This window comes from Anneissia japonica, unplaced genomic scaffold (genome assembly GCF_011630105.1).
Source record: "Anneissia japonica isolate Jap-2015-1 unplaced genomic scaffold, ASM1163010v1 scaffold21_len1647178_cov195, whole genome shotgun sequence".
Classification (NCBI taxonomy): domain Eukaryota; kingdom Metazoa; phylum Echinodermata; class Crinoidea; order Comatulida; family Comatulidae; genus Anneissia; species Anneissia japonica.
Genome location: NW_022750455.1, coordinates 1,255,640 through 1,270,283, shown reverse-complemented (window position 1 = coordinate 1,270,283; position 14,644 = coordinate 1,255,640). Strand labels below are relative to the sequence as shown.

The following is a 14,644-nucleotide window of genomic DNA, read 5'->3' as shown; positions in this document are numbered from 1 at the left end:
TGCTGTATACTGTATCAAGGACGCTGTTATACAATGTCTACCACAGATCCTATACTACATACCTCACCCTACGCCAAAGAATCTACAGTCAGCTGCAGAAGACATTGGGCATATTCGACTGGTTCATTTCGTTGACTACGAATTTTCGTTTAGAATTATTTTCATTCGACTGGTTCGACAGAATTTAAAATTTCACATTTCACTGTATGAAAATATTTTTTTTTTTACAAAAAACCCATACTGTCTCAAGCTGAAGCAATCTTGATTACACAGCGTGTATCGCGGTAACTAAGCAGCCATTTTGTTTTGTCGAGTATTTACAAGTTTTCTATTCGACTGGTCGTCTTCGTTAAGTAGGATTTTACCGCTGCGCAGGTGGGCGTGGTTTAACGAAGAACAACCATTCTCTCCCATGTCAGTTGTTTAATAGGATGATGAGTGATGATTGTTGATTATTACAGTATGCTATGTAAACAATGTGGCGAATGGAGCTGTAACATGACAGTTAAGATGCTTGCCTTCCAATCACAAAGTCAGACTTCAATCAAAATCTTGTGATGGTAAAAATATTCTTTTCTACTAAAGCCGAGCACTCACTGCGCCCGCGGTCGTCGGCCGACGCGATTCTATGTTGAACGCAACGTCGTTAGTGACGATCCGTTCAGACTGCCAAATGCAAACAGCAAGACGGTGTTGAGTTGTCTTAGCGCTCACAAAGAGCAGAGTAAGATTTGTCGTACTACGCTGTGAGTACCCGGCTTAAAAAACCCCACTTCTCAAGCCTCTAAAACACATGCTTTGGAGGAAAAAATTGTATATGTTGTACAACTCATTTTTCTAAGACACACAAAACGTGTTTGCCGGAAAACTCGGAAACGGTTTATAAGATACAAATTGTTTTAATGTTTAAAAACTGGGGGAAAATGTGTGTAACAACCCTTTTCCCCCAGTTTTTAAATATAAAAAAAAAATGTGTATCTCATTAACCTTTCTTTCCTCTGGGGGCTGGCTTCAATGAGATTTATTTAATAAAACTTCGTTCCATCTTGGCGAGCCGTGTGTTAAATGTTGGTGTAAAAGAATACTGTGTGCAAAGGGGTAATGGTGTAACTAAGGGATGGTTTATATTGGTTTTTACTAAACAATAAAAATGAAAGCTGGTTTGATTAACAATACAAATCATTAATGCATGAAACACCTTAAATTTTACATTTGGTTATTTGTATATATTACAATAGGAACGTCCATAAAAACTGATACATACATACATACATACATACATACATATTCAAATAAATTTCAGTTTTGAAACACGTCGATCCTGTTACATTGATGTCAACTCTAATTCCACCACTCTATTGATTTGTTTCATATTTAATATGAAGAATACGGGAATAACACACTGTTGTACTGCATTTCATAATCGGGATGACTGAGCATCCTCCTTTGTAAATAAGCTGCATTTTGTGATATAAGTCAAATCTATTAATCAAAATCCAAGAGGCAGCTAATCAAATATTATTTCGTGCTCACTTGCACATCGTGTGTGTTCGTATCGATAGATAATCTTTTTGTAGCCACAAATGATGTTTCGACTACCGGACAAGTACCAGTACTAACTTGCGACTGGTGTTTATTTCTTGTGTTCATTGATGTGTAGTCACTACTACCGCTTTTATTTCGACGCTTTACGAGCGCTCTGAGCCCAGGTATACGCGAAAACAACCGCATGAATTCTCTCATGAAATTATCATTCATCCACGCGTACAGAATAGGGTTGAAACAAGAGTTCGAAGCAGCTAATGTGAGAGTGGCCATTGCTGTGATGGTGTCTGAGTATTCTGACCCTTCCAATTTTACTGATGGAAAACTATTGACGTCAAAATTCTTACAGCCATTTTCAATATCAAAATCATGCGCTGTATAAAATAGTACGTAACTGTCATTCTCACTAAGGTTATACTGGTACAAGCCACACATATCCCTCACTTTACTCACGCAAGTTCCCCCATCTTCATTATAGAATAATAAAACCAGACTAAAAATACTAAGCGGTAGCCAGCAGAAAGCAAAACATAACACTACGAGTGACAACATTCGATTCATGTGTCGTCTGCGCGAATTCTCTCGTTTTTTCCGTTCAGTGCTCATCGTACCTGGCGTTACGTTACGCGATAGTTTCAGTGAAATACAGGTATTTGTAATAGTCACCACTAATAGTGGAATAGCAAACTGAAAAAGGAACAGGCCCAAATAATATAGTTTTTGCTGTTGATGATCGTCCCAAAATTCATTACATTCTTTATTGAATGTTAACCACATGAAATCAGCCACCTGATGCGTTAAGGCAAATGGTAGGGTCATTACTATTGAAACACTCCATATTAGCACAATGACGAAGCAGCAAGACCTTTTACTGAGCTGCAGTGACGTATTAAGTGGGAAAACAACAAGACAGAAGCGATCAATGGCTATAGCAATGAAAGTGAACGTGGATGCGCAAACGCAACATGACATCACCATGGGAACGATGCTGCACATTAATTTACCGATCACCCAGTTTTGTGGAAATAGATTTGTCCACGCATTGAACGGTATCCCAATCAAACACGACACTATATCAGAGATAGCTAGATTAAATATGAAGAAATTGATGACAGTTCGTAATTTTGGTCGCAATATAACAATAATTACGACAAGAAGGTTCCCGATCGAGCCCAGTAAAAGTATAATTGTCAACAAGATGAAAAATATAACGATAATATAAGTGGACAGCGTACAAGGTTGCGAAATAAGCGTACATTTCAAGCAAGACACGATGTCAATGATTATAGTATTGTTTAAGGTTTCCATATTGTGGCCAGTCCGGATGTACACATCGAATTTCCTCTAGCAGTTTTCTCTAGTCTTCGGTCCGAATCATAGCATTTTTGATAGTTGCCTGGAAACAAGCAGAATATATTCTCTTAAAAATAAATAATAATGAATTAGGCAATGTTGATAAGAACATTATCATAGAAAATATGATAATTAGGCCTATACTGTAATAAATTATTAGGTATATTTCCGCGGGAAAGAGTGAAAGTGTGAAAAACACTTCTATGAGCGGCAAACTGAGTCGTTTTAAAACTAAAATCAAATTAAATAATGCTAAATAAAAGATATATCGCACTTTTCATTACTTTGTCAATATGGATAGCACAAAGAAACATTTTTATTGAAATCTGGATGGTATAAATAGGCCTACTTAAACATCCCCGAACATACGATAAACATGCTGAGTTATACATAAAATCAATAAACACACAGCAACCTTTGTACTCTAAAAATATTTTGCTTCTCTATACGTGGATTGAAAACACTAAAAACCTTTAAAATGCTAATATAATTTCAAATTTACATTAGAAAAGATCATAAACATTCTGGATTTGTCGAAGTGATGACGTCATTCCAGTCATGGCCAGTAGATACTAAATAAATAAGACCATATCAGTTTTATATAGCGCACCCTGTCATACGAGTCAAATGTTGTTTCATATCATATTGCGTCACATATCAAACGATATGATTTGATATGATGAAATGATTTTGAATATTGGTAAGACTATATGATCGCTAAAGCCTGGTCTCCTTAAAATCGCTACACTGTCGCTATGGTGTTTTCAGTGCAATCACTGTTACTGCTGAGCAGTCAACGACGGAATCGGGAAGGCTCTCCTATTACACCAAACAATCAGCATCACCGAAAGTTGTCGACGATATCGTGTAGCGATTGTATGGAAACCAAGAATGCGGTACCATCGGTGTTCTATGCACGGGAGGAGTGCTACGGATAATCCGGTACGGCTAAATAGTATAATAGGCTAATGGAATGTTCAATATCTTGCTCGTGTCGGGGTTTCAATCCCTCGCTGTGCATTTCGCTTGTGTCCTTGAGCAAGGCACTTTATCTGCATTGCTTCTCTCCACCCAAGAGTATAAATGGGTACCTGGTGGGGTTGCTTGCTCCTGCGCTGATTACCAGCAGAAACACTTGGCATGTGGACCCAATGACCAGGGAAAGGAACTGCGCTTTATAACCTCAAGGAAGAGGCGCATTATAAATGCCCATACCAGCACCAGTACCAGTTAGAGAGAGTGACACTATAGAAACCGAGCTTGACCTGCAAAGGCCTATATAGTCAGATTTTCATATCAGTGGAAAACATTAGGTTTGTGTTGAGGACAATTCAGGTTCATAAAAGCAGTGAAAACACTGTAAGCAACACAAAATTGATTGAAGAAGGAACATGCCGCGGCGCTTATTCGAGAGCGGAGCTTAGGAAGTGTTGATTGGTTATTAGTTTACAATGCCTAATATGCTTATTAATAGAGACTCGATACTCTACTAACCCATCAATCAAACGAAAGTGTCCCAGCGTTTCCATCAGCCGTGTTGCGGTAGACCTATAAGCCTACTAATTATTGTCTAATTAGACTTGTTATAAAATAATGTGCGTAAGTGAAATTTATATAATGTATAATGTGTAAATTGGTATAAATTCGACTGTCTGATTAATTATCAAACACGTTGTCCGGTTTTATGAATACATAAAACAATAAGCTTTATGTGTGCTCATTCGTTGTGTGCTCATTCGTTACGTTATGAACGCAATAAAACACTCAGAACACCTTACCAACCAGACACAGTTTCTCAGTCATCCTCACCTATCTACGTCACCAGTACAACGGTCAACGGGCGCGTACATGCGTTGAAATACAGCCAATCGCAGCGATGGACAGTTCGCGGAACTGTAAATTCAATGTTTCTATCGTTCTTTATTCAGCTTCAAGTGCCTGTCATTCTTTACTTAGTTACAAGTGCATTACATGAAATATGCTACAATTAATGTTAGAGAAGAAAACGATAATCATAAAGAATAGGACGTCTAATGCAAATGCGGGGCGTCTGTAAGGACTTTAAGTATCAACTGTACCGCTAGGCCGTAGAACGTTTAATGTAGGTGCGGGGCATCGACAAGGACAGTCATAAGTTCTAACTACCCCACAGCGGGTTTAATGCAGATGCAGCGTCTTATGCAAGGAGAGGTTCCATACCGCTAACACCACAGAACATTAAAAATGAATGCATATTCGGGCGTACTTGCAAGTAGGACATATGTTCCAACTACCGCTAGCCCCACAGAATGTTTAATGCAGATAAGGGGCAAGGACGTAAGTTCCAACCGCTAACTCCACAGAAGGGGAATAGGTTCCATACCGGTAGCACTAAAGAAAGTAAAAATGCATGATGCGTCTGCAATTAGGACATAAGTTCCACTTACCGCTAGCCCCACTAAAAGTTTAATGCAGATGCGGGGCGTCTGCAGGGACTTAATCCCAAGACAGACGGAGGAGAAATGAGATTACAAAAAACTAGAGAAAGTTTGCTTTCTAAAATTTAACTTCTATTCTTTTCTTTACATAATAATTATTATTAGTAGTAATATTAATAACATAAGAAAAATATTAATATATCAATATTATATGATTATATTATATTATATTACATTATATTATATTATATAACAGCTGTTGATATATATATATATATATATATATATATGTATATATGTATATATATATATGTGTGTGTGTGTATATATATGTGTATATATACATGTATATATATGTATATGTATGTATGTGCATATGTATACATATATATATATAATATATATATAATTTATGTATATATAGGGCCTGTATAAAACCTTAAATATAATTTATAATAGGCCTCAAATATTAAAACGAATTTACTTCGTTATTGTTACAGAGGAGGCATTGCTTTATGTTTAAACCTACACGGGAGGAGGAATGGGGAAGTTATGGTGAGGTTTGAAAACAGTGAACAGAAGGATCTTGCACTACAACGTCACAGGCATAATCTAGGCAAACGATATGTAGAGGTAATATATTCTAAATATACATATGAAAATCATATGTTACAATTTCTAACGAAGTTTTATAGACTTGCATTGTACAGTAATGATTTTTTTTTTACAATTAAATAACAACTGCTGTAAGAACACGAGGAAGGCCATGCAACAGAATAATGAAAAGGCGGTTATCAAAAGCTTTGAGACAAAGGCAAAATAGAACACGTGAATAAACAACGATTTCTGATTGGTTGTTAATGAGAGCTCATTACCGTAAACTTTATATTTTTGCAGGTATTTCGAGCGCAGGGAGAAGAGTTCATTAAAGTGGCCGCAGGTACGTAAGCTCAGATCTAATTTGCATAATAATGCACAGTATATGAAACTGTCTCTTATACACATCTAGATGTGTATAAGAGACAAGGTCTATACAGTATACGGTACTGAGGCCTAAGCTATTACGGTATGTTCTGAATGATAAGTATTTAAGTAAAGGAATAAGATACCTCAATAACAGTGGACGAGTGAAATTATTTCACGTTCCACTGTCGCGAAGGAAAATTAATTTTGTCACACTAAGATATTTATGTGCTAAGTACACGACTGGTGGAGAACCGTGTACTATAAAGCAGAATTATGGGATTGAAATTAAATTCTATTATGGTAAAAGTATCCTGACGCGTTCTACTTCTGTTTAAAATTTAGTGCCAACTTCAAAATCAAGGCTTCGGTACGAGATTATTCAGCAAGTAGAGTCTTATGTAAAAAGACACAGTTAACGACATCCTAACATTCTTAACATTAACAAATTGTTATCAATTTCTTATTAGCTATAGATCCAGTAAAGTTTTGTTCACATTAGAATAAATTTGACGCGTTGTAAAATTATGAAATCGGACGTGTACCGTACCGCATCCGAGGTTGCACGCAAGAGGAAGAATAAGGCAGAAACAGGAGAACAGCCACGTCTGAAGTGTACAATGTTAACCTATCATAACCTAAACCTCAAGATCTAGGCCTGTATTTTGCAATAAAAGTAGTGTATGATATTATTCATAAATATAATACATAGGTATATTATGTAGTAATTTGAATTTAATGCACGTAGGACAAGCGCCACCAGGAGCAACTGAATAACTGTCTCTTATACACATCTAGATGTGTATAAGAGACAGTATATATATAGGCCTATATATTAGAATACTTGTTTATAGTTTTTAGTTATTTGTCCATGAGAAATGAGTGAGATATAAAGATATTTTATACAAGTCACTTCAATAATGCACATTAATGGAAAGGCAATCAGAATGATGGATAAACCGAGGCCTAACACACATCATATACACAAAAGAGCGCCAAAGGGTAAAGGCGTTTATTTTTGTTTCTCGGTGTTTTTGACTATTTCTGCAACAAATCCAATAAATTTCCGGATATATAATTCAGACTTTATCGTTGCGGCTCTTTGTTATGTTTATATGGAGATTGATGTTGTTAAAGTGATAAGATAGCCAAAATGAATCCAAGGTACGCCAGAGTGCTTCGCAAGAGCTCGCAAACTGGATATAAATCTGATCGAGTGGTAGATGCGTTTATCATCATAAAACTGAGTATTCGCGTCGCGGCTTTAATTACGCGCATCGGAATCTTTCGTCATTAGATACCTTCGTTGTGGACGACGTCGTTGGTGTGATTAATTTCAGTTCCTTCTCTGACTTTCCTAATCAGATCGGATGCATGGATACAGTGGAAGGTTAGCCAGCGATTGTAAATTAATTGTTTTATTTCATTATGATGTTCAGCAATCAGAAATGTACTTGAGTACGCAGCGAATTCAATTAATTTGGTTCTGTTTATTCGAAACGCGAAGAAGATAAAGAGCCTTTAACACCGTGTTAATAGTAATTTACAGCACACGCTGTTTAAAAACATTGCTCGTAAATTTTATATTGATGAATTTAAAAAATTGTATTTTTATTTGATTTCTAGGTCTTTTATTCGATGGCAAGTGTGTATGGATAGGCTACTTAATTTTCCATGAACACCTACGACTTATTTACGACTGGTCTATGTTTAATAAACATAGAACTACGGAAAGGGCCTGGGTATAAATACTACCATTGTTGTACAGTAATTGTGGACTACACTGGAATGTGCGTGCTTAAAATGAGTGGTGCTAGCTTATCGATTTTGATTTTCACATATTGCAACAAACGGTAACTGATTAAAGTGGCAGAACACGCTAATGGCGATTTCCGCAATGCTAATCAAAGTTAACAACTGGCCAGTCAGAAAGTGTTGATTGCCAGGAAGACGCACATGTCCCACAGACTCGCAAGATTACGCACGTTACGCTGTTTAAGGTCCAAAAGGTTCACACTAGCTAAACACTTCAAATACAAACGAAAATGATTAGGCCTAAAGCTATGTTCACACTATCACATTTTAAGTGAAAAATAAATGTTTTCGTTGTAAGTATAAACAGGGTTTAAATCAAAGCCTGCTGCGTTATCAAGTTCCGTTCACACTATCAAATTTGATGTGACAAAAAATGTGAAGTACGGTACCTATATATGGGCATGATGATGTCATATTATACCTAAATATGGGCATATCACATTTTTTACGCATACAATTTGATAGTGTAGACTCTAAATAGGGTGTCTCACATACTCAAGACTGGCATGGTATACAGGTGTGGCCGAGCGCCACACTACTTCCCTTTGCGTCAAAATTAGCCAAATTATATAGTTTAAATATGGAAGTATCGTACAATCACAAACTACCTATAATTTAACATACAAAACACGTCGGTAGAAAAAAAGGAATCAATTTAAGATACCAACAACAGTTAAATTACTTCACACGTTACTTGATCAACATCTATTCGTTATATTAGATGAATTTACAGTGACTTGATCACGTGAAAATACTAAAGGTATCACTCAAACAATTTTGAATTCAAGTCATTATACGACGTTCATTTCAGCAAAAGATATATAACCATATCAGCTGCAGCGCTAACGTAATGATCGGGCAGAACAACTCTTATTTATACATGAAGTCAATATTTTTTCCCAAAAAAAGTATGGAAATATAATAATTATATGATAACAACGGTAGCCAAAATATTAGTATAAAAAACATACAAGAGGCTCTATAATAATTATTATGATTGAATATGTTAGAAATCTTGCACTCGAACGATAATAAAGAAATAGGATATCGCGCATTTATGTGGTACTGTACTGCGTGGCGACGGGCCATCGTGCATGCGTGGTACTACGTGTAAGCATGAACTCTATCGTGCATACATGGGGCTGCGTGTAAGCGTAGAACGTGACTGGTGCAGACTCAGCGAAACTATTGCGATAGTGGTTATACCACGCTTTTATCAACACCAAATACAAACCAAGGTTAAGTTTATTTAATATAAAAAATCGAATATTATGAATTCTTTTATTTTATTGCCTAGTAAGTATGTTTTCAGCTTGGCAACCATGGAAGGATCAATACACGTTTATTATGATGCAACTAATACCATTTTCAGTTGTCTTTCAAATCTTTTTAACATAAACATTATATAGGTCTTGATAAAATGCAGTCGATCATAAATATAACAAAAGCAGTTGACATTTACCCAAGATACAGTAATATATATATATATATACATATATATAATGTATATATATGATATATGTATAATATATTATATATATTACTGTATCTTATATATATATATTATATATATATATATATATATATATATATATATATATACTGTATATACGGCACTTATTTTCATATACCATATACACAGGGAAATACATTATATATTCTTTATGTTTGTATGATAATATATATGCTAGGACTTAATTCTGCAGCTTGTTTTAATCCCAGTGTACAATCAGAATATATTTATGTTCTCTCAAAAACAACATCACCCCTAGTGCCTCATAAAAAAACTCTATAGGATGTGAGAACATCAAATGTTCCAACTCTGTTTGAAAGGTCATCCTCGTTAATACAGTATCTTCAATAGAGGGACTAATTTGTCTTGTTCACTTAAATCTGATTCATAAGACAAAAAATAGGTTAATGCTGATAAGGTGTCGACACTAGTTTTGGGCTTATATAATACTCAAGGCTTCAAAAATGCTGGAGTTTATTAAACGAATCGTGCGCTGTAGAGACGAAATTTGTAATTCCGAAATTATTTTGTACAATAGTTCGTCAAATTATAGAGTATGCCATCCCCGCATGGCTGCCGCATCATAAGGGGCATCTAAACTCAGATTTTATCATTTATGTGTAATCGGAATAGTGCATTAGGAGACCTACATGGAATTCTGTCTCGGCCTGTTTCAGATATTTTATGCTTTTACTTTGTAGCATTGTAACCGGTTGTTGTTTTTTATGTGTTTTACTGAGACGAAATAAATGAAATGAAATGAAATGTATTGTAAGATGACTGCATTTAAGCTGCTCTCTCTGGTTGCATAATGCTATTGAGAATCAGGCATATAAGTACGTGTCAAGAATAAAGCAACTTATGGAATACTTTAGCTGATATATGATATCATGATAGAGAAGAAGGGGCAATCCACTGTCAGTGTCAGAATGTACTATAAATTTAAGGGAAAAGCACACAGCAGTGAGTTAATTATTATTTAAACGTAAGGTTAACAGGCTTTCTTAGGTTTTCAGGTAAGGGGGTAAGGGGTTTTTCCCCAGATTTTATTCCTACAGACGATATATCGCTAATACGAAGAAGTTACATTTATCAAGAATTAAGTTTTACTTAACGTCATGTACAAATACCGCCGACCATTAATTTTATTTAAACAAAATGTTGCTTCTGACGTGGTCCTAAAGGTCTACATTCGACGCGATTAGCTTCTCACTGACCATAATAGGTCCATGCACTGACTATACAATTTTACTTATAGCGATGTTACATCAACACAGGAAATATTTAAACAGTTAATTATCGAAAATTGAAAGTTAAAAATTCCGTAGTTATTTGACAACTCGTAAATGTGTCAATGTCGTTGCATTGAAATGTATGCTAACTTTTAATTACATCGATAAAATACGCATGTTAATACGGTTCAATATCGACTTTCGCCCCTAGCTAATTGATACATAAAGGTCGTTTAATAAAATAGTTCGAGAACTCTACGGCGTGATACGAGTGGGAGTAGAAATAAGATCCGAGCTCTTGAATTGTAACATTTTCGTAATTAAGAGCGATTCTGAAACCTTATGAATATGACAAGCAAATATGCATCGGGTTTTTTTTTTATATAATAATACAAAACAGGATTAATTATTATTTATGGTTGTGAGAAATCTCCATATTGACTTTAACCAATGATTTTCATCGTGCCATTATATCCTTATAGTTCCGGAGATATATATGGCAGATCCGGAATGTCGCGTGCGTTAGAACTATAAGCCTAATATTTTGAGGAGGACTGAAGAGGCACTTGATCGCACGCAACATCAAATCCAACACGCATTAATAAGCATAGCATATTAGTTTGGTCCTTGGAATAATATTAAAATAGGCCTATACGGTAGTGTAGTACATACTTTACAATTTAACAGGTTAGAAATTGCTTTAAAAAAACAAGGCAACGATCGCAGGAATCACCACTTTGTGTACCTCTTTTAAAATCTAATATAGGAGGCGGCAATGTAACAAAAACGTACATTTCATCTAATGTGTTATTTATTCCCTGTAGAGCACCGATCACGGGCAGTGCATTTTTTCGAACGCGCTGTAGGCGAAAAAATGAAACACTGAGGTCGGTGTATGCGAACAGAATCAGTCATTTCTTCCCGACGCCCTACAGGCGCATAGTCCAGTAGCATGCTTATAACAATAACAATAATAATATTAATAAAGGAGGCCATATTATTGTATTTGAGATATGATTTATTTTATCATTATACTAACGAGAATGATTTACGATGGTTCTTAACAATAGCATTTTGTGGGCAACATTAATATTGCGTTTACAGTAATGCAAGTTATGGAAATGATGCCAATCGATAATTGTTATTATATTGAAGGACAAATCATTAATGTAATTCTTTCAAATACGCCTAACATAACGAGAAGTTATACAGCAATTCATTTGGGTACAGTAATCAGTTGCGTTGCTCCAGAAGGGTTAATTTTTGTATGTTTGCCCGAGGGGACTAGCGTCTGCCGGTTGTGATTTTAGGGCGTTCAATACTACTGACACAACGTGTGTTCATCGCACGACGCCGTAAGAAATTCGCTAGCATTCAATCATTTTTTTAAATATCATAATTGTTCAATAGAGGTTTTAAAACATAATCTAGCTATTATTAGGAATTTCTGACTTAATCAATTTAAAGTATGTTTCTGCGTTCGGGGTTGTTTCACATTTTAACAATAATCAGTTCTTCGTTGAGATTTGCGCTTTCTCTGTAGGTGAAGGTTCAGATGAATGAAGAGTTTATTAAAGAAGCTACATAAAGGGCTCTTTGGTTCTTTGGTGGCCAAGGTCCATTAGCAAGTTATGACGTCATTGACCATGACATAAGGCTTGGTACTGTCATAGTCAATTTTCTACTGACTATGGTACTATCGACATAAAAGTCGGTGTTACGCCTAAACTCGAACAGGCGAGTCGAATCTATGGCTGGGTAGTTAAGGCAGGGGCGCCGAAACCTACAACCATAAATCGGCGGAAGTTCGAGCGGCACCCTCGCCTATTTGTCTGGTGGATATCTTCTCGGATAAGGACTATAAACACCGTAAGCCCAGTGTACACAATTGGCTCATGTCCCTTTATAAAGAATCCACACAAATGTAATTGTAGATTGGACCAAGACAATTCAGATGGATGTAGCCGAAGGAGGTTTTTTATTTTAGGATTTTAAACCTGACATTCCAAATGTAATAATTACATTGTTCAAAATTATTGCATCCCAAATGCATTAACTACTGGTACAAGGAGAGAAACAATATCAACCATAGTATGAGGCCTATTTTTCTACAAGTCATGATGACATCACATGATGACCATATATAAGCACATGATAAATATATGGGCATGTACAACAGAAAGAGAAGGCTCAGTAATAAAATGTATATAACATATAGCATGGTATTACTGCAAGACGGTTTGTCTTTATCTCTTTATGTGTATCATTCTTATATTCCATTATCTATATTTTGTATTAGTAGATCATCCTAACCCATAGGGCCTTCTTTGTAATTTCTACTCCGATTGGAGGCAAATAATTTCACATTTTATATAAATGATGTACCGTATAAATGCATGTACTCGATGTGCACACATAAATAAGAGTTAATGATAGCGAATTCCATTTAACTCAGCTAGCGCGCATCAAAAACTATAACATGCAGCACAATAGTATACCATGAACTAGAGGCTATCATCGAATAAAAAAATAATGGATATAAACAGTACGTCTTGCATTACTTGACCTTAATTATAAATGGATTGCCATTGTAGCCTAAAGGGGTTAGCCTTATGATTAATCAAGGAACTGGTGATAAGGGTAGATACTGTATAAATATGCACATTTGTTGTAGGCGTTCGGTCCATGCAGTCGACTTTGGCGTAATTGAGAACGTGTGACGTAACGTCTCTCTAAAATTGGCTAATGTGGCTCGTTTCGCAAAATTGTTTTAACCATGAAAAACTACTCATCGATGTATAAGAATTCCATGCAATGTAGTTACTCTTATCCCTGTGGAACCATTTGAAATTCGATGCGTAACAAAAGCAATAGGTCTACGATAGCCAAAAGTTTCCTGACGTCGCTCAACCGCCCTCAATTTTACAATAGGATCGATAAATACCAGAAGACTGTGTCCAGTACTTCAACAATCTGCACAACGAGCAGTAGTACGCACTGTTTAATGGGACCCGAAAGAGCTATTTAGTAAAATCAAAAATTAGAATCTGCTCATTGAATGTACTTACTGTCGATTGATATTGCAAATTCATAACAAACGTCGCCAACTACATTGTTGCACTTGCAATGAATACGGTAACGTGTTTATATTCACATTACCTTTTCCCAGGTTCTCCATCAGGATCAGTTTTTTTTTATGTTTACAACTTTCATGCATAACTTGAGTTAGGTCTAATAATGTTTGGAGCTATAATGTAAATATATTTGCGGACTGTATTTAAAATCATCAAGTCATCAAGGAAATTTAGATTAGGGCCGCATGCTGCAGCGCCTACATTGGTCAGTACAGCGGGAAACAACTCCTATAAATATAAACAATAATAACAATGCTAAAGTAGGTATGTACATGCTCCACTATGTGTGATCGTTTCATTCAGTTGTATGAGAGAAAGTGTCTGGGGGTGCACATATATTCTCTGGGTCTTTGTGGTCTAATGGGTATGATACTCGCTTTGACAGAGGTTGTAGGTTCGAATCTCGCCAGACACTTTATTCATTCAACTGAAATATTCGTTGATGAGCTATGCTTGATACGATTATTACGTACATGTTCCTATTTGAGCACTGTTACTTATTAGTTATCTATTTGTTAGATCAATGTTTCCATACAAATCAGTAAAGGGCGCTACCTATGCCTTTTTTGTAAGGTTGAGAGCAATCGAATTTTTAATTAAAATAATACCCAAAGTTAAGATTAGTCTCTGTCTTTCATTCATGTATCACGGTGTACGCAATAAAAAAATATA

The 14,644-nt window shown here is 35.8% G+C and overlaps 1 protein-coding gene across 4 annotated transcripts in view; it reads right to left on the bottom strand.

Annotated features, from left to right (window-relative positions):
- Window positions 1-14,644, bottom strand: part of LOC117121377 (prolactin-releasing peptide receptor-like) — a 41,468-nt gene that overhangs the window by 19,076 nt on the left and 7,748 nt on the right. For 2 of the 4 annotated variants that reach the window (XR_004447536.1, XR_004447537.1), the window contains exon 2: window positions 14,245-14,399. Coding sequence is in view for 2 of the 4 variants with exons in the window: in XM_033266563.1 (XP_033122454.1) it covers window positions 1,519-2,853 (1,335 nt within the window). In the remaining 2 variants the exon portion in view is untranslated. Of the gene's footprint in view, window positions 1-285; window positions 2,942-14,244; window positions 14,400-14,644 lie in introns of those variants that run through there. The other 2 variants (XM_033266563.1, XM_033266562.1) reach the window with 2 other exon arrangements.